General features: G+C 52.6%; 1 protein-coding gene across 1 annotated transcript; it reads left to right on the top strand.

Moving 5' to 3' along the window:
* Positions 1-1,585: 1,585 nt before the first annotated feature.
* Positions 1,586-23,710, top strand: LOC119103278 (solute carrier organic anion transporter family member 74D). Its single transcript, XM_037226743.1, has 13 exons — positions 1,586-1,705; positions 7,070-7,229; positions 8,596-8,714; positions 10,891-11,106; positions 11,705-11,932; positions 13,042-13,182; positions 13,631-13,822; positions 15,120-15,284; positions 18,192-18,387; positions 19,766-19,910; positions 20,345-20,547; positions 21,763-21,971; positions 22,953-23,710. Exons 2-13 carry the CDS (start codon positions 7,072-7,074, stop codon positions 23,078-23,080), a joined length of 2,100 nt encoding a protein of 699 aa, XP_037082638.1. The 5' UTR covers positions 1,586-1,705; positions 7,070-7,071; the 3' UTR covers positions 23,081-23,710.
* The last annotated feature ends 9 nt before the right edge of the window (positions 23,711-23,719 follow it).

Below are 23,719 nucleotides of genomic sequence, written 5' to 3'. Positions count from 1 at the left end.
CTTGAGATTAAATGGGTTGCAAACAGGTAATACATTTATACGCACCGAAAAGATATTGCCGCGATGCACTAACATGGTTCTTCAGTCACAGCTTCTGAGTTTTGTCACTCACATTGCGAAATCATGCATGCAACCCTTCTCGGCATCCGGCGTGGCTATCTAACAAAAATGTGCCAACTTATGCATCTGTTATAAAGATCAAGCACTATAGAACTTGTACAGTTTAACGCCTTCCGTTTTCGGCATAGCATCCCAATTAGGGGAGGGGTATGTCTGTGTCTGCGGCTCGCAACACTGGATCTGGCCGTACTCGGCCAATTATGCCTATTCACGACATTCAAATCCTCCATGGACCCATTGTGTTACCTTAATGCGCGGGACACCAACCGTTCAGAAACGATGGCCTAAGGACACGAATCACTTGCACGTGCAGCGCAGGCTCAATGGCAACGTGCACTTGAGACCTGCCTGAGCGGGATTTGCTGGCACCCTGCTGTGTCACCAAGAACACCCTTGTGATCCCGCTGTGTCGCCAAGAGCACGGGGATACACAACTCAGACGTGAGTGTCAGGCCATCTATATAATGGCGGCACTAAATATGCACGGCCCCCCGATCATCACTGAGAGCCAGGATGTTTTGAATTTTGACGGTATCAGATTTGTAGAGGGGCCCCTTACCCACGTGTCAAGTTTGGCGGTCACAGCTCGACGCGTTGATGACCCGGCGGCGCACCAGTCGGCGGCGGTGTGCGCACCTGACGGGTATAACCGATGCTTCTTGAGAACAACATCCAAAAGAGCCTAATTCACGTCGGTAACAACATTCTTGTTAGCGGCAGACCCGTGCGACCGCCAGTTCGGCATGCACCGTGGCACGCCATTTTTACAGACTGCCGCGGACTGGCACGTGGCACAAGCCAGCCGGCACCGGTCGGTTCAAGACCGGCACCATGGTCTGTCCGACGGGGCGTGGCACACGAGGCTGAACACGATTTTTGCGGACAGGCACTCTGTTTTTTGAGCGCTTAGAAGTGGTCTGCATCTGTGACTCCTTTGGCGTCTTCGAAACGACGGGCGCTTACTTTTGTTTCTTCTGTCCCGGAGAGTGTTGAGGTGGATGACTCCGTCATTGTGAATTAAGATTTGAAATAGCTGGTGCGGATCTGTGTCCGCCCTGCAAACGATCTGCAAAAGTGGTTAGCTGCTTCTAAGTTCCAATACAGCAAGGCATGCACGCACACGTGATCCTGCACGGGCAGGCACTCCTGGCTCGTCAGGGCACTCCTGGCTTGGCCGCCGGAGTGCCTTGACCGGCTCGTCTAACCGGATCTAGCGCGGCGCAAACCTCGTCAATTGGCGAGGTCCGTCAATTGGTGCTGCCGGCCTTCGCTTCTCGGCGCCGGGACGCAGCCGTCGCATCGCCGGATGCTTTTTGCCCGCCTCGTTTTGCAATACATTCGGGGGTGTTGACTGGGCGGTCGAGAAGGCGGCGGGATCGTGAGATAGCGAACAGGGCGATAAGGAGCGACGGCGTGTGGACCTGCGCCAGCTCAAGGCAGTGCGGATCGTTAGTTTGCTGCGATTATCTGTTCGGGGCGCAGCGTCCGAACTCTGCGTCCGACACTGGCAGACCGGCCCAACTGACTCCTGAGCGGCGCCCGAGAGCGCTCGACTGCGCGATCACGCTCTAAAGCCTGCAATTGGGTAAGTCGAGCCATGACTACGGTAAAATCACCCGCCGCGACGAGTGCTTGGGGTTACACTTGTGTACAACCCTTCAGGAAAATGTTTCTTACGTGGCAGTTTTGCAGTCTTCAGCCATTATGCTAGATATTTTACAAGAAGTCGCACTTATGCGACAAACGCTTATGCGACAGATTACGTTTATACAGCATGCTGCATTAGGAGGGGACCGATATTGGAATGTTGATTGCGAATTTAAAAAGAAAGCTTTTAAGAATGACTTTTGTCTCCCAGCGATGATGAGTGGCCCTAATTTTTTCACATGCTCCCGGGTGGCCGGTTGAATACCACACGCTCGGGTGGGTGTCAATTTAACCTCAATGAGATCTCAAAGACTAAGAGAGCTACAAGCATCGAATTGTGATGATTGGCTAACCTGATTTGAACTCGATTGTGTCAACAATTGAAGTCTCTAGACCAGACTTTTGGTTCAAATAAGGTCAAACACGTCCTACAAGATGTTTGTCCAAAGTGCCCTGGACCTCATACAAACGTCTTGTACCTAGATGGCTATTAAAATAAAAAGATCAGTGATGTTCGTTTTCGGTCAATGACATTTTCTGCCATTTGAAAAGTCATGGTGACCAGAAACCCTACCCTCGAGATTGTTTTGGTTTTTGGAATTTCAATAAGCGTCTAGGATTACGTTAGGTGGTGTGTTCCTGAAGCAAACCGTTGGTATGGATAAATGAAAGTCAGTGACCTTCTCTAACCATTAAAAAGACCATAAAAGGTGTCGCTTGCGTATCCTGTTATCGAAAAATTACATGTAAGCACCAAAAACTGCCCCAGAAACAGACTCTCCAGTACAGGTACCAGATGGTTTTCACCTGGGTTTAACCTCTCTATCTAGCCTAAGGCCAATGTAACTTGCTGTAATCCTCAATTAAATTGCTTAACTGTCTAGGAAACACTCAGATATACATGGTTTCGTCCAGCACTCTGTTGTCCGATCAGATGAAACAATTTCTTTGAAGTTACCATCGCTGACAGCCACGGCCTGAATTTCTCCTGCCACAGGTTAGCGGCCTTAAAAGGCACTTCTAGGTCCTTATTAAAATATTTGCTGTTCAATTGCCTACAGCTATGCACATTTTAGTGTGGCTGCGTCGCACATCCCAGCAACGATATATCTTGGAAACAAATTTCGGGAGGGATCAATTTGACCCCTACCCGAGCAGGTACTTACAGCTCTATGAAGCATGTCTGATGAAGTTACCGCCATTAACAAACTCAAAGTGAGCACCAGAAACTACCACATACAGCAGGTTCCCGAGTATAAAAGCAGGTTGACTTAGACCGCGATCTGACCTTCATGCCTGACCCTGGGTCAGGGAATTTGTCGTATCCTAAATTAAACTGCTTTGGTGCCTGAGAGACTATCTCAGCGATGCATGGCTTCGTCCAACTCTCTGTCGTCCCATCAAATTAAGCGATTCCCTAGAAACTGCCGTCGCTGACAGCCACGGGCTAACTCTGACCTGCCAGAAGCCAGTGAACTTACACGGGTCGCTGCCGTCGCTGACAGCCACGGCCTAACTTTGACCTGCCATAAGTCAGTGAATTTACACGGCGCATATATTTTGTATACCAAAAGATCTGTAATGCAGTTACCTACAGCTATGCAAAGTTTGGAGCGGCTGCGCCGCACCGTCGGGAACTTATTCCGCCAAAACATCTGTAGGTTAAATTGACCCCACTCGGCTGCGTGTTTCAGGTCAGCAAAGGTCACTGACCTGAAATGACGTCGTCAACATGTTGTTGCAGGAACACCGCTTAGAGCGATTCTTGACGCTTACTCAAATGCAAAAATTAACAGGATGCAACGGACTTTCTACCCAGATTTGGCGTACTTTCTTTTCAGAGTTGCGGGCAGGGGCGTTGTTTCTTAAAATTAGTTCGGGGGGTCTCTAGCCAAAAAAGATGATTAATGAAAATCATGAATAACAAGTGGCAAAGTATATTAGGAAACTATATCACTGGATAGGGGGCATTATCCTGCCTCAACTGTATAGAAAACTACTCGCCACTAAGCATGTTATGTTAAGTATGCCTTTATTTGATAATTTTATTAGTTGAGTCTCAGTCATCATTCCGTGTTTGGAGGCCAGCAAATAATGCTAAATGCAAAGGAACTCCCGAAAACATCTGTTTAATATTTATGCCGCATTACATTTCAGTTGTCTTTATGCTGTAGCTTATCGCATTTACGGTTACACTGCAATGGTTTTCGAGATATTTCTTCCAGGTGACAGTTAAGGCGGCTCCAAATTTCGTCGGTGATAAAAAGGCACCTTTTCGCCCCTAGCCCCCCGTCTCGTCAGCCACGTCGTAATGGGAGCAGCGGTCAGTTGTATCCCGCAATGCGGTCATCACCGGCACTGTCCAGTCCTCCCTCGATACCCCTACCAACAGCGGGTGTGTGATAATCTTCCAGAAGCACAGTGTGTAAAGGCTACCGATCAGCCAGACACCATGTCCACCATCGCAGCGTGCTCGGACGTTTAAAGAACTGGAGGAGTGTGTGTTTGATGTAATCACAGTATATTATTTTACTTACAAGCACAATTACTGTGTGTTGTTCTGACGACCATCACCTTCTGTATGGCAAATGTGGCTCAGTAAAACTATATTCACCCGTGGAATATAGGTGCGTTCGAGTAACCCGATTTTCATTCTCGACCGAAACCCTCGAGTTGTTAGATCACATAGCTATAAAATGCAAACGTATTTGCGTTTTCAAAAGGTTATGGGCACGGTTTGAAAACCGTAAATGCTGTAAGTTGTTCGATTTTATCACTTCATAAATGAGGACGCAAATGTTACACCAAAGGACCAGCGCTGTTAAACTCCTAGCAAAAGCGAACTGTACACCACATAGATCCCATCGTTATGGGTTGGCAGCCCTTGAGTCAGGCCACATTACCTTCGTTTGCTGCGCCAGCCGTCTAATGGCAATCAGTAAGTCCCCACGCCCCTTGTTTCTGTTGTTTCGCGCCACACAGGATGCCTTACCGGCCAATTCATAATAAACACACAAAATAGGCATCGATTTCGTCGCTAATTTACGACTGGCATTACAATGCTACATCCATTAGCAGGGATAGCGTTTTGATGTCCTAATTATGTCGCACGACGATATAGAATTTCTGATCAAAATGCAAAACGCCTACCGATCGCCTTTTGAATCAGCAAAGTCGGTTTTGGTTTGGGTTTCGTTCGGATTTTGAACAGTAACGGCCACCTCACGGTTATGGGATGAAGGAGAGTGACTGATGGCCTGGTAGTTTCTTGCATCTGAGGTTCATCCGACCAGACATAGCCCGCACAGGGACCACCATGCGGGGTATATGTCCAGCGCTCGGAAGGGGCTCCCGACAGTGGTCACCTCGCCCGCCCGTGGATCGCGCGTGCAGCTCGCCCCGCACGAGCGGGGCGATGCCAGGGCGTAGGATAAAGTGAGCATGAGGGAAGGAGGGATGTGCAATCGGTGGATTGGTTGTGAATATGGAGGTCTGGACGAACAGCTTCCCTCCGTGTCGGGAGTGGGAAAATAACCCAGTAACTGCCGCAGTCATGTATACATAATCCAACATACGTATTACATAAGGGCGTATATAGCTGACCGGGTGCTTCACTGGCGATTGACACCTGGAACAGCCAGTGATTTCGGACGGCAAACCGATACTTCCGGCCAAACTGTTGCCAATAGAACATCGCCGCCGCTAGGGCCCACGCAAGAGCCGGGACGTGGATCCGTCAGGTCACTGACTACAAATGGCGTTTGCCGATTTTACAACATGACCCTCGGGTAATTGTACTACATCCCCTGCTGTTAATCCCGTATTATCTCTATGCATCTCAACTAAATATGTCTTTCCACTTGCATACGTAGACAGATATAAAGAGATGCATATATGTCATCTACATGCATGCATCTCCTTATATGTCTGGAAATGTTGGTGTAACCGTACGCCTCTGTCCGAGCGGAGTTTCAACTAACATGTACTGAGAAAAACATAACAGGGGACGAATCAGTCGTTTCGAGAGAAAAACGTTTTTTATTCTCCGCCATAACAGGCAATATTTATTGTCTGAGGGCTACAAACCACAATTAATATTTGATCTTTACCTTAGTGCTCTTAAAGACTGCCTACATGTCCAAGCCTTGAAAACGCAAGTCGCTTCATACACCAGAGGCTTAAGAGGTGGATTCTGCGGGAACCCACATATGGACACTGCCCTGCCACTGCTACATATTGACATGTGTCACTGTCACTGTTGCACGCGTTCGGGTTTTCGATCGCAGAAGCTCAGACGCTCCTGTGGCTGCTTTCTTCCTCGAAATGTTTCGAACGAGTGCAAACGAGAGCACAATTCCATTCAGTCGTGTACCACGCATCGCCGCTCGCAATCTCACGCCGTTCCATCTGAATGCACGCATTCTCAAGCTCACATCAGCACATTCCAGCATGTGTTGCACGTCCACTCTCGGCTATAGGCGCAACTCTGCGTCCACATGCGACAGCGGCTTGTCTTTGTATTTTCCCTCCGCTCCGCACTCCCCTGCGCGTTCACTCGCCGAAACGATTCGGTTTCCCGCGCGGTTGGACCGTCACCATGGCAACCCGGGACGGCCGGGCGGATTGTTGCCATGATTGTTTGAGTTAGCGCTACTAAAATACAAACGGAGACACCGCCTTTTGCATTTCATTGCAAACGTCGCCATTAACAGTATCATAAAACTGGCATTGGACTGTGAGTCAGTCGTGAGATAAAGATACTTGTTCATTATACCTAGCAGGCCCTCGTCCTGTCCACTCTGTGTCGTGCAAACAACGCTCGTGTGCCCCAAACCTGTGTTGTTGTGTTGAGTTTAATTCTTGCAGTTGCACCACCGTCGGGCGCAGTGCTGGCGTTTTCATCCCGACATGTTCCCGTAGCGTAGCTACGTGTTTTATGGCGTTTTCATCCCGCCATGTTCCCGTGATACAGCGCTGGTGTTTTCATCCCGACATGTTCCCGTGGTACAGTGCTGGTGTTTTCATCCCAACAAGTTCTCAGTGTGCTGCGCTGTTGCTGCTGCTGCTGCACTGAGACATTTCCGAACATCTCAGGCTGTCAGTGGGTCGGCGGTACCTCCCATGTCCCTCCTCCCCCCCCCCCAGGCCGTCAGCGGGTCGGCGGTACCTCCCATGTCCCTCCCCCCCCCCCAGGCCGTCAGCGGGTCGGCGGTACCTCCCCGACCCCTCGCACAGGACCGGCCACTGCGTGCGGCCGCGTGCCCGGTCGGCCTTATGACGTGCCTTTCTCGGCCTACTGCAGAGATGGCCGGTACCACGGCGGGCGGCAAGAGCAGGCTGCCGGCGCTGGGGCAGGGCGCTGGGTATCGGGCGGCCGCCCAGCGGGAGGGCCAGGCGCCGCAAGATGGCGACTGCGGCCTCTTCTGCCTGAGGCCGCGCTGGATGCGCCCGCTAGCCAACAGGCGAGTATGCAGAAGCCATCCCCGCCGCGCCGACGCACGGTGATCCTCGTGTTGCACATAGTCCCAACGGCTGGACACGAATACGGACGTGGAAACGTTAGCAGTCATAAACGTTTTGTCATTAGCATTCGATTTGACTGTGGAGATCAGAGACACCTTTGTTTTGCTTTGTTTTCATCAGGCAGAGTTTTGAAACGATCAAGCTCAACAGCTTTTTGCCGCCAGTTGCTTCTTTGGTGAGGTGTCGATGATGTTGGCCCAGGAACCAGCGATCAGGCAACCAATGAATGGGTAAATAACAACTGCAGTCATTGCGAAACCAAAGTAACCGAAACCCACGGGTCTATTACTCCAGCCTCTAAGGATGCGTACACGCGCGTACTGCACGCATGCGCACATGTGCCGTGTGCGTGTATCACGAGAATTGCATGCCAGATAAACCTCGCGCTCATAAGCTACCAGTGAGGAGAAAGATGCCTGTAGTCTTCAGGACCTGGTTGCCAACCGAACAGCAGCGGTGAACGGCCAACATACGTCTGTACTTTTGTACCCACTCTTTGTAGACAGTACTCACTTTGGAAACAGATTACTAACTTGAGTTTGTCCGCGAACGAAATTCTGTCAGCATCCGCCTTTGCTTTTCCACGCGACTGAATCATTTTTGTTCGCACGGCCCGTGCTGTGAGATGATTTCAACACCTTATGCCAGTTCGTCCGTCGCACCGCGATCATTACCTCCGTGTCGGCCTCGACCTCTTTGTTCAGCAGTCGCCTGTGGCGGCGTTGTGTTACGGAGGCCGCCTGAATGGGGCCGGGCGGCCGTGCGGCTATCTGCTGACCCTCGATGATCTCGCGCTTTGTCGGGGACGCTGTGACACTGCTCCGACCGATAAGAGGTGCTCGAGTGCCCCGCGGCGCCAACGCCGCGACGGGCCAGCCGGCACCCTGAGCCCTGCACCACGGCGTGCCTCTCGAGGGTCACTCCGGCCACGTGACTCTGCGTCAGCTCTGGGCCGTCAGCATGCGCAGTTGTGAGCGCGGCCGTCGGCAGCAGGGCCATCTGGGCCTGCTGGGCGTGCTGCGGCGCCGCTGACGTTAGTGCCGACACTGGATCACAGAGGCCAACTGCAATAACTGGAGGCGTGCGGCTATGCTCTAACGGTGCGGCTAAAAAAAGATGAATTGAGTAAGGGGATTTATTGGTTTTTGCTAGGTCGAGCCACGCGCCGACCAGTTCAGAAAATCATCGGTATGATTTTACCGATTCAAGAGAGGATGAGTGACAACTGTCCCAGCGGACTTTTCACTCAGCTTCATGTGGTGCCTGCTTCTCGCACTGACGCCAGCGTATGTTTCTTTCCGCCAGGCTCACGTACCTGCTGGTGTACTGCTCCTGTGGACTGGTGCAAGGAATGTGGTACACCTACTTTGTGTCCATCCTTACCACAGTAGAGAAAACCTTCAAATTTCCCAGCAGCACAACAGGTTAGCGCAAATCACGTGGATAAAACCACAGCGCCCTGAAAGCATCGAACCACATAGTGACCATAATGAAGCTGGCACATGCACCAGTAAGGCTTGCACATCTACTGCTCGCTTTTCGCCGAACTTCTATCGTCCACGTAGGCCCTTTGCTATCTTGGGTATACTGGAAGTTGCATTGATTTGCAGTATCTACTCAACACTTTACTGGATAAACACATCAAGGTCTGTCTAGAGCAGGATAACACCGCCTAGGGTTACATAAGCAAACTTTAAGTGCGTGTCGCAGATTCGTCGCACCAATTTAACACGCGCCCGGGTGGTCTGTTGCATACCCTTCGCTCGGGTGGGGGTCAGTTTAACCCCCTGAGATCTCCGGAACCACGAGGGTTAGAGGCATTGCCATTTGGTGGGTGAGTTCTCCTGTATGTGAACTCACTTGTGTCAAGTTCGAGGCTGCTAGGTCACGGCCTTCGGGTAAAATCCGGTCAAACAAGGTCAAACTCCAGATTGGGGTCCAAAGTGCCCCCGAACGTCATCGTGCAACCACCGTGAACCTGGATACCTGATCTAAGCAAAACGTCACTGGTGCTCATATTAAGTCATTGACCTTGACTGGCCTTCAGAAGGTTACGGTGACCAATATCATATAACATTGCTTTGAGTTTTGCATCCGAACAAGCGTCAAGGGGGGGGGGGGCGGAGCGCGAAGAATTACACTAGGCGGTATCTTTCTTAAGAGCAAAAAGTTGACCTGGTTCATTTTAGGTTAGTGACCTAGTCTGAGCCTTAAGAAGTCCATGGATGTCTGATGTGGTCTGTGTCAACTAATTCAACCTGAGCACGACAAACTGCCTCACACAGCAAGCTCTGGGGTAAAAAGCAGGTTGGTTTTGAACTTGGTTTGACCTTTATACCTGACCCTAGGTCAATTGAATTTGCTATAATTACTGTTGTATTGTGTTGCGTAAGAAATTATCTCAGAAATGTACGGCTTCGTCAGTACTCAGTTGTCGCTTCAGATTGAACGATTACTTAGGAATTGCCTTCACTGACAGCCATGGCCTGACTTTGACCCGTAAAGATCAGCAGCCTCACGTGGTATATATAAATGTTTGATACCAAAAGATTTGCTTTTCAGTTGTCTACTAATCTGCAAACTTTTGGCGCGGATACGCATGCTGTATGGAAAGGCTTCTGGAAAAAGCTGTGAGCGTCAAATTGACCCCCATCCCAACCGAGCGCGTGTTAAGCGGTGTCTCTGGAATAACGCGTAACAACAAGAGTATTTAACTCATCACTAATCACCCCGACAATTTGATCACATTCGTCTGTCGCCCGGCCTCCCTGTCAGAATGACAGGCAAGCAATTATATGTACCCTCAGCAGGTGAGTGCGTTGTAGGCCTTCAGTCTGTTCTCATGCTCTGAATGTAAGAGCATCGGTAGCGCTCACGTCTTTTTTTAGGCATGCAGCTGCCAATGCATTGATTCAACCAAAGATTTAATTGTCAATATTCGTCTGCTGCCCACATAGCCCAGGTGCTTAGAAGGATCCGTCGGGTTCGGGGTCGGGAGGAGGGGGGGGGGGGGGGGCACTCTTTGCTCCAGCGTGAGTAACTCAGGGGGCAGAACTTGCTCAGTTTCATGCCAAGGATGTAAAGTTGAGCTCGCGCTATCAGAACTCTGTCTTTTCCGCCGCCGTCTCTGCCTCCGTCATGCTTTGCTTACCTGCTCATCGGTTGCCTTTGACATCAAACGTTCACATCCTGACCTGCCCGTCCGATTCGCCTGGTCCAAGTCCCCTAGATGCTGGGTTGACCATTCTTCAACCCGGCACTGACTGACCGATCCCGGGCGAGCAGAGAAGCAACAGGCAGTGAACCACAAGGTGGAGACATTACAACATAAAAGCACATTCGCTTCTTTGGCAACCAAGTGAATACAATTTGCACACTGGTACAGTTCATGCTGCCAAGCCGTTTTCGCTCACCACCCACAACCAATCCGGGTAACACTTAACGAGGGCGATGGCCTGAGTCACAATCACTGACCGCGCAGTGCGACAGTCCAAGCAAGCATGACCTCGTCGTTCTGTTCATGTCAGACCAACAGCAGGCCACTGACCAACAGCGCTTGCCACAGCGTACCCTGACATGCGCGCTCTACCGCGCCGTCAGGCATCGTGCTGGCCGGAAACGACCTGGCGCAGATCTTCTTCGCCGTGTTCATCTCGTACTACGGCGGCCGCGGCCACCGTCCTCGCTGGGTTGGCGCCGGCATGCTGCTGAACGCCATCGGCTGCCTGCTGTCGGTGCTGCCGCAGTTCGTCTGGGGCCCTGACCCGGCCGACGTGGCGGCCGCCATGGCCGGCGCCGCCTCCACCAACGCTTCAGGTGAGGCGGAAGCGCGCTGTCGACCGCTAGTCTCGCGCCAGCAGCGGTGTTTGTTGGCCACTGCAAACCGCTAGTCTCACAGCGGAGCAGTGTTTGTCGGCCGATACGGAGGCGTCGCCGCGGTCCGCTAGTCTCTCGCCGGAGCAATGTTTGTCGGCTCATTCGCGTTTCGCCCGGCCCTGCTGCTACCGTTGGCTGGCGATGATAAAACGGCGCACCGTACATGCTATCGACTGGTCTTGTATTACCCTGTTTACATGCTGAACAACTTGTCTGCCCGCTCCACTTGCCTTCATCTCACAATTCGACTGCACATGTGTTGAGAGTGAATGGGGATGTAATGCGGCCGACCGAACCGGTATCGCCGCGATACTGACGGCACTGACGGCCGTTACTGACGGTCTTTCGTCTTACGCATCAGAACTACGTGGATTTGTCCATGAAATTTTGTCACGGTATCACAACAAAATGGTCCTGACCGTACTAGACATAACCATACCATAGAAACCTCTGTTCTTTCGTGTTTCACTCGGCAGATAGTTGCCGACTAAAAAAGCTGCCAAGCTGGTGCTCTGACATGTCGGCCTGTGTCCCACAGACACCAAGGAATTCGAGTCGGGTCTGTGTCACTTGCCGGAGCTGAGTACGGCGGCGCCTGCCACTGGTGCGCTGCAGCAGTGCGACGCCACCGACGTCTCGCTGGTGCCGGTCGTGCTGCTGTTCCTCTCGCAGTTCGTCTCGGGCGTCGGAGCCACCGCCTACTACACGCTCGGACTCACATATCTGGACGACAGCGTCGACAAGAAGCAGTCGCCCGTCATGTTCGGTCAGTCCCGGGCGGCAGGGAAGGCGCCAGGCGGAAGTGTCATGAAAAGGCTCGGCTGCCGGCCCTCGCCTGGCGGGGTGTCGGCCGAGGGTGAACGATCGCCAGGACCCCGCGCATTCTCTGTATGAAGCGTCTTAGCAAACGTTCTCCGATCAAGATTGACCGCGACCTATTTAAAGTCCCATAAAAGCGATCACTTAAAGACCATTGATTTTTGATATGCGTTTATTCCGCGCATGACGAATCCACCATCGTGCCGCGGTGAGTCAGACGCTGTTGAAGAGACTCTGCTGTCGTCGAAACGAACAGGTTTGTAACAGTCTGTCAATCACGCACATGTCTGTGTTGAGACGCTTTAAAGCGAGGATTGAACAAACGAACGAATGCACCCGGTTACGCATAAGACTGTATATGACCCCAGGTGGTCCCAAGTGGAAGTCTCCTCCCACCACGTCGTGGCCCTGGGAGAGGCTGCCGTAGACCCGCCAGCCCGGCTAAGCCGGTGATGCCGGCTCAGGTGACGGCTGGGCCGGTGACGCCGGCTCAGGTGACGGCTGGACCGGTGACGCCGGCTCAGGTGACGGGTGGGCCGGTGACGCCGGCTCAGGTGACGGCTGGGCCGGTGACGCCGGCTCAGGTGACGGCTGGGCCGGTGACGCCGGCTCAGGTGACGGCTGGGCCGGTGATGCCGGCTCAGGTGACGGCTGGGCCGGTGACGCCGGCTCAGGTGACGGCTGGGCCGGTGACGCCGGCTCAGGTGACGGCTGGGCCGGTGACGCCGGCTCAGGTGACGGCTGGGCCGGTGACGCCGGCTCAGGTGACGGCTGGGCCGGTGACGCCGGCTCAGGTGACGGCTGGGCCGGTGACGCCGGCTCAGGTGACGGCTGGGCCGGTGACGCCGGCTCAGGTGACGGCTGGGCCGGTGACGCCGGCTCAGGTGACGGCTGGGCCGGTGACGCCGGCTCAGGTGACGGCTGGGCCGGTGACGCCGGCTCAGGTGACGGCTGGGCCGGTGACGCCGGCTCAGGTGACGGCTGGGCCGGTAACGCCGGCTCAGGTGACGGCTGGGCGCCGCCCCGCTCATTGCCTGTGTGCCCCTTCCGCTGCAGCCATATCTGCCGGTCTGCGCGTCATGGGCCCCATGCTGGGCTTCTTGCTGGGCTCGTTTTCGCTCAGCCGGTTCGTCATCCCCGGCCTGCATCCCGCAATATCGCAGAAGGACCCGCGCTGGATCGGCGCCTGGTGGCTCGGTGAGGACGCGCCAGTTGGCGGCCGCAGCGACCGGCGGCTACTGGCCCGCAGCTGCTCGCCGGGCTACTGATCATCCTGAGAGAATAGTGCATGTCTGTGCTCATTTCATCCAAGTGTGGTGTTAGTGTTAATATGTGTACTGCCCGCGGGCAGAATGGTTGCACTACGGCTGAATGCACTTGGGCTCTTAAATTACATAGCAAGCATGAACTGAAACGCGTGGCATAATGGCCTGGTGGTGAGCACGTCGGACTGGCTTGCGGGAACCCGAGTTCAAATCCAGGTTGCGTCATGGCCCTGAGGGCTAATATGGCCAATGCAGTCGCTGGGACTTAATCAAAGGGACGTGACGACGTGCATCACATTGCCTACAAAAAAAGAGTTGAAGGGTTTTCGAGTCAATGAGTGAGTACTTGCTGCTGTGCTCACCGAGCGTGTACTTTTCAGGATTCTTTGTGCTGGCCGGTCTTTTAACGGCCGTGTCGGGTCTGATGTGCCTGTTTCCCAAGACATTAACAGTTCACGCGAAAGATCCCGAGCCGGAGGTCAAGGATGACATCATGATGGACAAGATGATGGGCAGCATGGACGAGATGCACACCGGAACCAGACCATCGGAGAAGCTGCCAGACTATGAAGGTTAGTCCCAATGCAGACTGTCTGCCAGGAAGCATGGAGGCGTCGCCTCGCATCTGAATGCAGGCATGGACTCAGGCAACATCGTGTGGGCGCTACAGCGACCGCCCAGCCCCTTGCCGTTTTGCCTGGAGACAGCCGTTCAAGTTCTGGGTCGATCACATTGAACTGTGCAAGGTAGGGGCTGGTGGTGGGGGAGGGGAGAAGAGGTAGTTACTCCACATCACCTGTCCATGTGTAGCAATTCGAGGCACCAGAGAATAATTTCCTATTCAGCTGGGCAGGGAGGAGGGGGGGGGGGGGGGGGGGCTAGAGCCCCTCCCCGCCACACACACATTTTTAGAAGGAAATTGGTCAAATTTGGAGAGAAACCCGTTGAAAGGCTATTTTGAGGTTAGGTTTCGTAATCTCCCGTTGCTCAGCTCCCAACTTCTTTGCGAAACTAAAACTCCCCTTGACACCACTAAGGGTCGCTGCCGCATCCTGCTAGACACCACTAAGGGCCATTGCCGTATCGTGCTAAACACCACTAGGGGCCGTTGCCGTATCCTGCTAGACACCGCTAAGGGCCGTTGCCGTATCGTGCTAAACACCACTAGGGGCCGCTGCCGTGGTACAACGTTGCCAGCGACCGTTGACAAACATGGTGACGACGCGCGAGCGACGGGACCAGTGACAGTCACTGTTGACGTCGCTGAGTTGACACCGTTGGAAGCGCCTCGTCGACTCGTCTGGGTCGCGTCGAAGCTGACTGGGGACCCACGATATAAATGTTTTTGCTATTGCTATAAGCTATGACGTCTCCTAAGACTGGCGGAACCATTTTTACTGCGCGTGGGCGCGACGTCGCTGGAAGGCTGAAACACAAGCCTGAGCAATGGGCACAGCTACACGTGAAAGGGCGATGGGTTGAAACAAAGTGTAAGATCACGGAACAGGGTGTGTATGCCATCCCGAGAGATATTTCTAAAGCCACGTTAAAATGACTACAAACGACGGCAGCTTGTGTTTTGTCGTAGCTGCATTACATGCGTTAAACGTGTTTACATGTTTTTGACACTGACAGTAGAAATAGTTGAATGTCAAGTTATGCGCAGCAGGGTTCCGCCAAAAACACAGGTGAAAACACATATCGGTGCACATCCGCTTCAACTTCATTTGAACGTTAAAGGCAGATCACGATGAAAATACTTCACCCAAGATATCCGTTCCCGAGGGCTTGTGGTTTGTGACTGACTTCAGGCCTCTCTACATATTTTATCTGGCTCCTCGTCGCAGTGCTGGCTCATGTGTCCAACAGGCTTGAAGGCAGCCCTGGTGCGTCTGTTCCGGAACCCGCTGCTGATGGTCTTACTGGTCAACGTGGTGTTCGCCATCATCGGCTTCATCGGCTACTTCACTTTCATGCCCAAGTACCAGCAGGCAGCCTTCAAACAGAGCGCCTCCAAGGCCAGTCTGTTCTCAGGTAATCCCTCCGTCGGCCTTCTTTGTCGTCCCTTGATACGTGGCTCTATTGGCGCTTTCGCACATAACCTGGCTGTTATCTAGATTACGCTTGCGGCGCTTCTCTGATAGACGTAATCGAAGCAATAAAGCATCGTCATATTCGGTCTTAAACTGAATATCTACGCAGTGGATCATGCGTCATTGGCAATCATCTGCTCCAAATGTCAGTTCTGGGCTCGCCGGTTTTTTAGTGTTACGTGAGTCCGAGTCGGAGTCCAATCATTTTCATGGTCTTCCAGCCCGAGGTCAACGATTTTTGCGACCCACGACTTTGATTTGAACTGACCTTTCAAAGTCCTTGAAGACCTTCAATTCTGTGTCTGTCCACGGGTAGCCGTGAGCATCAGTTTCTTTCGCTAATACGAGACTTTGACAGTTCTATAACAGATTTAGAAGGGTATTGGGTATATATTTAAGCATACAACTGTAAACCAACATAACCCGACCTAAAGTAATTTTCAACTTATACAGGGGTGCAATTTTTGTAAATGATTGTTGGACCGAGCCCGGGGCTCGGCAACCTAACCCCGTCCCCCAAATTTGTGTTTTTAGCGGAACTTCCCCGCCACATTTTGGCAAATGGCAAGTAGCATCTACAGTTGTTGTATGTTTCGTATTTACAGTAGACCTCAATTTGGGCAGCATGGCAGCCACGGCTCGTGAATGATTTTCAAAAGCAGAAAGGCGTTGCGTTATTCTCAATTTTTCTCCTCATTTTTGTGGGGAAATATTCTAGTCCAAAATATTAGAGATCCAAGCCAGCCTTATAACTCCACATGGGGATGGGATGAAGGGACGCAAATAAAAGAATACTCCTGAATCACACCCCTAATCTTGTAGGCGTCACTCAACAAATTGGCGTTCATATAGTTGTCGGATTGCGGCCACGTGGCGACTGGTTTTACGAGACGAATATTTATGCTCGGGCTAATTGCGTGGAGTCATGTGTTGTCTTACCACGCTTCTCCCTATACGAATACTTGAAGATATTCATAGCTGGCACCGTTATGGTTAAAAAGGCTGCCTTTCTCTCGTGCACTAACGAAAAGGTTTGGACTCGCACTCAATACTTTGTGGTCAACGTAAATGCGCGGCGGCTTGCGGAGTATTGAAATCTGCTTGGCGGTATTGTTGCCCTTAAACTGCAAAATCTGAAAATGTGTGTGTGTGTGTGTGTGTGTGTGTGTGTGTGTGTGTGTGTGTGTGTGGCGCAAACAGGTGACAGCGTTTAATTTCCAGAACGGGTTATGGAAAGACAAGTTTTCTGCATCGCGTGCAAATGTCTTTAAATTCTGTTCTTTCCCTGCAGTATTGCAAAATTTCGTCTGGTTCCTTTCGATTGTGTCCATGAAAGGAACTTCCAAGCTCTGATCAAATGTTTTAGAGTAAGTGACTTTGGTGTCGAGGGTATCATGAACTGAGGGAGCTCGAACGGAAGCTAAGCCACTAGAGCGCAACAAGAGAACAGTGCAATCACTAAGCACGCGTAAGCTGAGCTGGCGTATGCACATCTAACAACAGACAACGAAACGAAAATCATCGTCATGTTATTTTTCATTTGCGACGTCCCTTGTTGTTTAAATTCTGCTTCCCTTTACTCTCGCCCATTTCTGGTGGCCAGGTGAGCTTGACGTTTGCTAGCCGACGAGCTTTAAGTCGCATAGCTCCTAACTTTACCTAATCGACGTTTTCGTCCTAGCCTATGACCTATAATCTGAGGATTATGATATCTAAGCTTTATTATTCAACATTCCTGAAATCCTTGGACATTTCAACGGGGCAGCGATAGCCAGCACCATATACGGATTCATCGGCAGTACAAACATAAAGGTGAATGTTGCACAAATCAGTTGTACTCCCAACTATTTCACCATAAATACATAAACACACCCATCCCAAGCCAACCAAGTGAACCTGAACGACTCCATCAGGCACAATCCACTAGCAGAGCTTTCGCGTTCCATACCATTGACAACAAAAGTTAAATGGCACAACGCAATGATTTCATGTTTTAACATTGGGTTTGTATTGACGTGTGGTAAAATTTTCCTTAAGAACGCAACACGTCTGTTAAAATCACCGACAAGCATCGTAATTGCTAGGTTTCTGGAATCTTTGCATTCTCGTCCAAGCTTGGCTGGCTTTTGGCTCTCGGCTTGGTTTGGCTCTTGTCGTCAGTCTCAATCCAAGTCCACAATGCTTCAAATTACTGGATCCGAGTCCGATGCATGCATAAAATAAATTGCTTCTCGTTAGTCCGGACCACAAAAGGTCACGAGTTTCTCATGGATCTGAGTTCAACTGACATCCCATTCATGTCAGTGACGGACTGTCTCTTCTTGCCCGAGCGTGGACATGTCAGGCAGTCCGTGCCGGCCGGGGCGAGTGCTTTCACCGATAGCACACGGTCAACAACGCAATATTGACACGTTTTTAAGTGTTCAGACGACTGTGTCCACATATGCAGTCTGTGCTTTAAGTGTGTTGATCACTAAAAATTATTCCTTTTACTGCGGACACAATTATCAGGTGTTTAAGTACAACTTTTGAGACCTAGCAGGGGTGTCAGACGAGCGAGCGTGATGCACCTCCAAGACGGGTTTTGCATATCTAACTTAACGCGACCCGCCCCTCCCAATGCGTCCGTGTGACGTATTGGACATTGCCTCTAGATTTCACTGATTGCTCTGACATTGATTACAAATGCTCGTGTTGACAGGTTGTTAACCCTCCAAGCGAGCAGGACTCACTCAATCCCCACCCCTGCTGCACATGTCGGCCGTTCCTTCCACGGGCAAGCCTGGTGCACTTACAGGCCAGACTCGTGCTATGATGCTCTTATCGGGCGACTGTGACGCCCCTGCAGGCTTATCTGGCGTGCTGGTGACCCTGTTCGGCTACATCGGCTCGGGCGTGGTGATCAAGCTGGTACAGCCGCGCGCCGTGTTCGTCACCGGCTACAGCGCCTTGGTCAGCGGCATACAGACGGCCTGCATGTTCGCCCTGATGGCCATACGCTGCGACGAGGCGCCCATGCACAGCGCCACCGGCCTCGACGGACAGTGAGTGATCTCACGCGTGGGGGAGGGGGCGTGCAAAATTAGGCAACGAGAGGCTCTGGGAGTCCCGGCAGCTAAGGGTGATAGCGAGTGGTGTCGAGCAGATGAGCGTGACGACGAGTGACATCGAGAGTGTCAGCAGGGGACAGTGACGGTAAGTGTGACACCGAGAGTGCCAGCAGGGGACAGCGACGGTAAGTGTGACACCGAGAGTGCCAGCAGGGGACAGCGACGGTAAGTACGGCATCGATAGTGTCAGCAGGGAACAGTGACGGTAAGTGTGACACCGAGAGTGCCAGCAGGGGACAGCAACGGTAAGTGTGACACCGAGAGTGCCAGCAGGGGACAGCGACGGTAAGTACGGCATCGATAGTGTCAGCAGGGAACAGTGACGGTAAGTACGGCATCGATAGTGTCAGCAGGGAACAGTGACGGTAAGTACGGCATCGAGAGTGCCAGCAGGGAACAGTGACGGTAAGTACGGCATCGAGAGTGCCAGCAGGGGACAGCGACGGTAAGTACGGCATCGAGAGTGCCAGCAGAGAACAGTGACGGTAAGTACGGCATCGAGAGTGTCAGCAGGGAACAGTGACGGTAAGTACGGCATCGAGAGTGTCAGCAGAGAACAGTGACGGTAAGTACGGCATCGAGAGTGTCAGCAGGAAACAGTGACGGTAAGTACGGCATCGAGAGTGCCAGCAGGGGACAGCGAAAGTCCGGGAGAGACCTGTGTTGGCTGGGAGCGTGCCGACAGCGAGAGACATGGAAAGCCCAGGGAGGGGATGGCGACAGTAGGTATCCCGACAGTCCAGACAGGAGACTTTCTGAGTGTGTGACCCCTAGAGCACCGACGGGGGGAACAGTAAAGCCCCCTACAGTTTCAGGACAGGAAGGTTTTGGTGAGAGACCCAAGTGTCTCGGCAGGGAAAGAGACCGTGAGCCATCCTGAGTGTTCCGGAAGGACACAGTAGCCGCCTCCGAGAGCCGCGGCAAAGAAGAAGCTTCGTGCGGCACCGCGGCAGCCAAACAGCCTGAAAGCTGCGGGAACTAATAACCAGTCCTATCTAAATCTAGGTTTACGATTTGATTGAATGCGGTCGCCACCCCAGTCTGATGACTGACACATACTGGCATGTCCGCCCTCAGTCCTCGCGCAAAAAAAATGTCCGGACTGATCCCATTACACCTTGCTTATGTCGCCTCTGCTGCTAAGGGCCCCGCAATCAGCAGATCGAGTGGGACCATCCCTGCTGGCCTGACCTGACGAATGAGTAGTGAATAGCGAATAACGAGTGACGAACGAACAAGGTGACCTGACGAATGCTGATCCGCGCCTGCTGTCCAGGCCCCCTTCCAACGGCGCCACGCTTCCGTCCCACAGGTTCATGCTGACCGCCGGCTGTAACGCCGACTGCGGCTGCGACTCCAACATGATGAGTCCGGTGTGCTCGCAGGACGGCATGGCCAGCTTCTTCTCGCCCTGCTTCGCGGGGTGTCAGTCAGTCAGTTCGGTCAACGGGTCCATGGTGAGCCCAAGCACCCCGCAGACCGGCTGAGGCGGATCACGCGCCAGCCGCTCGAGCGGGAGCGAGCGCTTCTCATGAGAGCGCCTCTTGCGCGAAACAGTGGATTGGACTGGCTTCCAAGTTGTAAAGATTCGCCGAGCTGTTCTGCGTACTGAATCTGCTGGGACACGAGGGCCACTCAATGGCACTCCACCTGGTGACACCCTCAAGGCTACCCACTTGTATCACTTGAGGTCCAGGTCACCCTCCGGACTCACATCCCGGCGACCGGCTGTGTGGTGCCTGGTGTCCATCTCACCCAAGGTATCGGACTGGTGTTGGGTAGGATTTGCGGCCGCCGTCCGATGGCCGGTATAATGCGACACCACGCGGAACCCACGCAGCGCGTTCTATCCACCATAGTCTAATCCATTAATCTATTTTTTCTCCGCCAGGTGTACGGCAACTGCAGCTGCATAGTGGACGTCGAGGGCAACAGTCCTCAGGAGGGCGGCGGAATCATGGCGTTCGCAGCCAGCGCCACCAGCGGCCTCTGCGAGCTGCCATGCTCCAACTTTGTCGTCTACATGGTCATCCTCGGGGTCATGAAGTTCGTGGGTTCTACAAACAGGACCGGGAGCATGCTCGTGTTCTTTCGGTGAGCACCACACCGTTACTATGGGTAGTCATCCACCAGTCCACATCCACTCAAATGCATTACACGCCATCCACTCATCAAGCATCTGTGCTCTGTATGTAAGTGTATGTGTATGCTCTGCGTATGTGCTCTGTGAGGGCCCAAAGAGAGCGCAGAGTGATTCACTTGAATCTTGCAATCTCACTGGAATCTTTCGCCAGCCTATTCGTATTCACATCAAATCATCAAGTATATTATGCCATGTTAACGCAGAGTGGCTCATAATACCAAAGACCGTAACATGTTATTTACTGCGACTTCCAGATTGGCTAATGATATTGCCAACGTTTATTAAGCACTGCCGACTCTGCGATCGGCTGGATCTCGGCCCCGATGGTCGTGGAGTGGGGTCCACTGTTGACGCGTCAGATTTGTACTGTCGTCGCCCCCATTCCATTCTGCGGACGTGATTGGTCTCCTCACTCGCGCTCAAACGGTCCGCCTGCAAGAGACCAGTACCACGTGCTAACCCGTCCGCCAGGTGGCACCAGCACAGTGGCGATTTCACCACGTAATGGTTGCTTCATTGCAACTAATCGAGTTTGTACTGACTAACAAGCCACACCTTTTGTGAATCGTACCGTGAGAGCTCCTGGTGTGGTGACATATCAGCTACTCGCAGCAGTCCGGCCACGTTACTGGTGAACGGCAGGCGGCCAAGCCAAGTTGTCCGTGATGCGAGCATTTCCGACGCGCGAGCACAGCGCGTCTCCGCCGCACCTCCGACTATTCCCACCGCACGAACACAGCACGTCTCCTCCGCACCTCCGAACATTCCCACTGCACGAACACAGCGCGTCTCCGCCGCACCCCCGACCATTCCCACCGCACGAACACAGCGCGTCTCCGCCGTATCTCCAAACATTCCCACTGCACGAACACAGCGCGTCTCCGCCGCACCTTCGAACATTCCCATCGCACGCACACAGCACGTCTCCGTCGCACCTCCGAACATTCCCACCGCACGAACACAGCGCGTCTCCGCCGCACCTCCGAATATTCCCACCGCACGCACACAGCGCATCTCCGCCGTACCTCCAAACATTCCCACTGCACGAACACAGCGCGCTTCTGCCGCACCACTCACAACGAAGCCGGCTAGTCCGTGATGCGAGCATTCCCACCTCGCGAACAGCGCGTCTCGGCCGCCCGACTGACGCCGTGCACCGGCCGCAGGGCGGTGGACGACAAGGACAAGTCGCTGGCGATCGGAATGGCCACGGCGCTTATGTCCGTGTTCGCCTTCATCCCGGCGCCGATCATCTTCGGCGCCGTCGTCGACCAGACGTGCCTCGTCTGGGAGGAGAAGCCGTGCGGCGGCCACGGCAACTGCCTCTTCTACGACACGGACAAGCTGCGCGTCTACCTGCACACGGCCGTCATCAGTAAGTGGTAGCTGAACAGGCTGCGCGACGTGTGCTACTGCTCCGCTACTTAGCTATTACTTAGTCGGGGATTTCCGTTGCTACGTTTCATGTCCGTTTAAACTTCCTTGCTTCTGTTGGACTGGCTGGTCACTTATTCAAAATTGGTGGTGCATGATTTGTGGGACATAAGTGGTTTTGAAAATGTTTTACTTTTGCAAAATTTAAACCTTTAGCAACGAAATTACAATGTACAACGCGATACCACCTGTATTATTTTCACGCGGTCTGAAATAGATAAAAAAGCATGCAAACAGTTCGCAAAATTTGCTTTACTTGTCATTTTCCAAAGACGGATCGGAGCATCATTCTATATTTACATTTTGTTTCTACTGGCATAACGATTTACAGTTAGCAATGGTTGCTTGTATTCATGGTACCATGATCATGAATATCGCTGCCGGCGTTACGGCCCACCTGTGACAGTTTGAGTATCAAAAACATGTTGGATGGGTTTGAGCTTTGGAGGCAACACTGAAGAACATTGCAAATCGATGTACCTTTTAAGATTGCTACGGTCCAATGCAAATTCGGCGACAAGCGTGATGACATTAAGGCTATTATGTTCCATTTGTTCAAGGCTTCATCTAATTTTTACTTCTGAATGGTCTTCATAAGCATACAGAGTCGTAATTTTAAACGATTTATATCTTCGACAAGAGCTGCGACATCCATACGTGATTGCCAGTTCCACAACAATTTGGATGCACCGGATTAAAGCTGTAGCCTTTCGCCTTTTTGTAGCTCGTGGCCCGTAATGTCGCATTTCTTAGCGCCAGCCAGAAACGTATGACTTTCCTCAGGTAGGATCACCACCTGACAACCGATTCAGCAAATTTTCCGCTAGAGAAATGCAGCGCACAGTGGAAGACTTCATGACAGGGACTGCGCTGTCTCATTGCCGCCCTGACAGAATTTTGACACGCTGTCGTCCACTTTCAGTTCCATTCGCAATCAGCTTCGTTCTGGACATGGCCGTCATATACTTGAGCAGAAACATCAAGCTTTACGGCGACGACGAAAAGAAGCCGGGTTCGGCACCGAACGGGGGCATGGATATACCGATGTAGGACAGTGAGCGAAGACAGTGACCCGTCAGGTGTCGCCTGCCAGACCGGTCCGTCTCGTGCGGAGTGTCGACAAGCCCAATCCCCACCCAAGACGTTCAGTCAACGAGTGCAGAAGGCAGGACGCGTGCCATCAGTGGGTTGGCCGGGTCCAGAGTAAGCAGCGAACAAGCTAGTCACCTCAGCTTCGGAAGGAAGCTCAGAAGCTCGGCCATGCGGCGGCAGGCTCGCCACCCGTTCAGTACAGAGTGGTGACGCATCTCGTTATATATCCGTGCGGCGTATGACGTTGCGCGTGCCTGGGCGCCCGTGCGCTCCTGTTCAGAATGACCAACGCGGCAGACCGAGGACGTGTGCACGGGACAGATGGGCAGGTGAAGAGTAGCGAACCTAGCGGCGGAGTTAGCCGTCTCCAGTGGCTGTCGTGGCGAGCTGGCGGCAACGGAGTAATACCGAACCCATGATGCAATCCCACTAGCGAACACGTACAGATAACGTAGGGCGGTTTGTCTGTAACGACGTCGAGCGCGTTTGATATTCATGTCCGTGCTCATCCAGTTGATTGTGCAATGTATTGATTATGCTACTGCTACCGATGTCATATATCTGAATAAAATCGAGGACGTGTCCGCATTCCATGTT

Source organism: Pollicipes pollicipes, unplaced genomic scaffold (assembly GCF_011947565.3).
Source record: "Pollicipes pollicipes isolate AB1234 unplaced genomic scaffold, Ppol_2.1 Scaffold_5724;HRSCAF=6776_pilon_pilon_pilon, whole genome shotgun sequence".
Taxonomy (NCBI): domain Eukaryota; kingdom Metazoa; phylum Arthropoda; class Thecostraca; order Pollicipedomorpha; family Pollicipedidae; genus Pollicipes; species Pollicipes pollicipes.
This window is presented reverse-complemented; position numbering and strand designations above follow the sequence as displayed.

What these genes read in the sequence shown, in the direction of transcription:
- LOC119103278 (XM_037226743.1), top strand. Translation starts at nt 7,072, where the DNA reads ATGGCCGGTACCACGGCGGGCGGCAAGAGCAGGCTGCCGGCGCTGGGG. An exon ending in ATGCGCCCGCTAGCCAACAG is followed by an intron (nt 7,230 to 8,595) that starts GCGAGTATGCAG and finishes TCTTTCCGCCAG; the next exon opens with GCTCACGTACCTGCTGGTGT. An exon ending in GAAGCTGCCAGACTATGAAG is followed by an intron (nt 13,823 to 15,119) that starts GTTAGTCCCAAT and finishes TGTGTCCAACAG; the next exon opens with GCTTGAAGGCAGCCCTGGTG.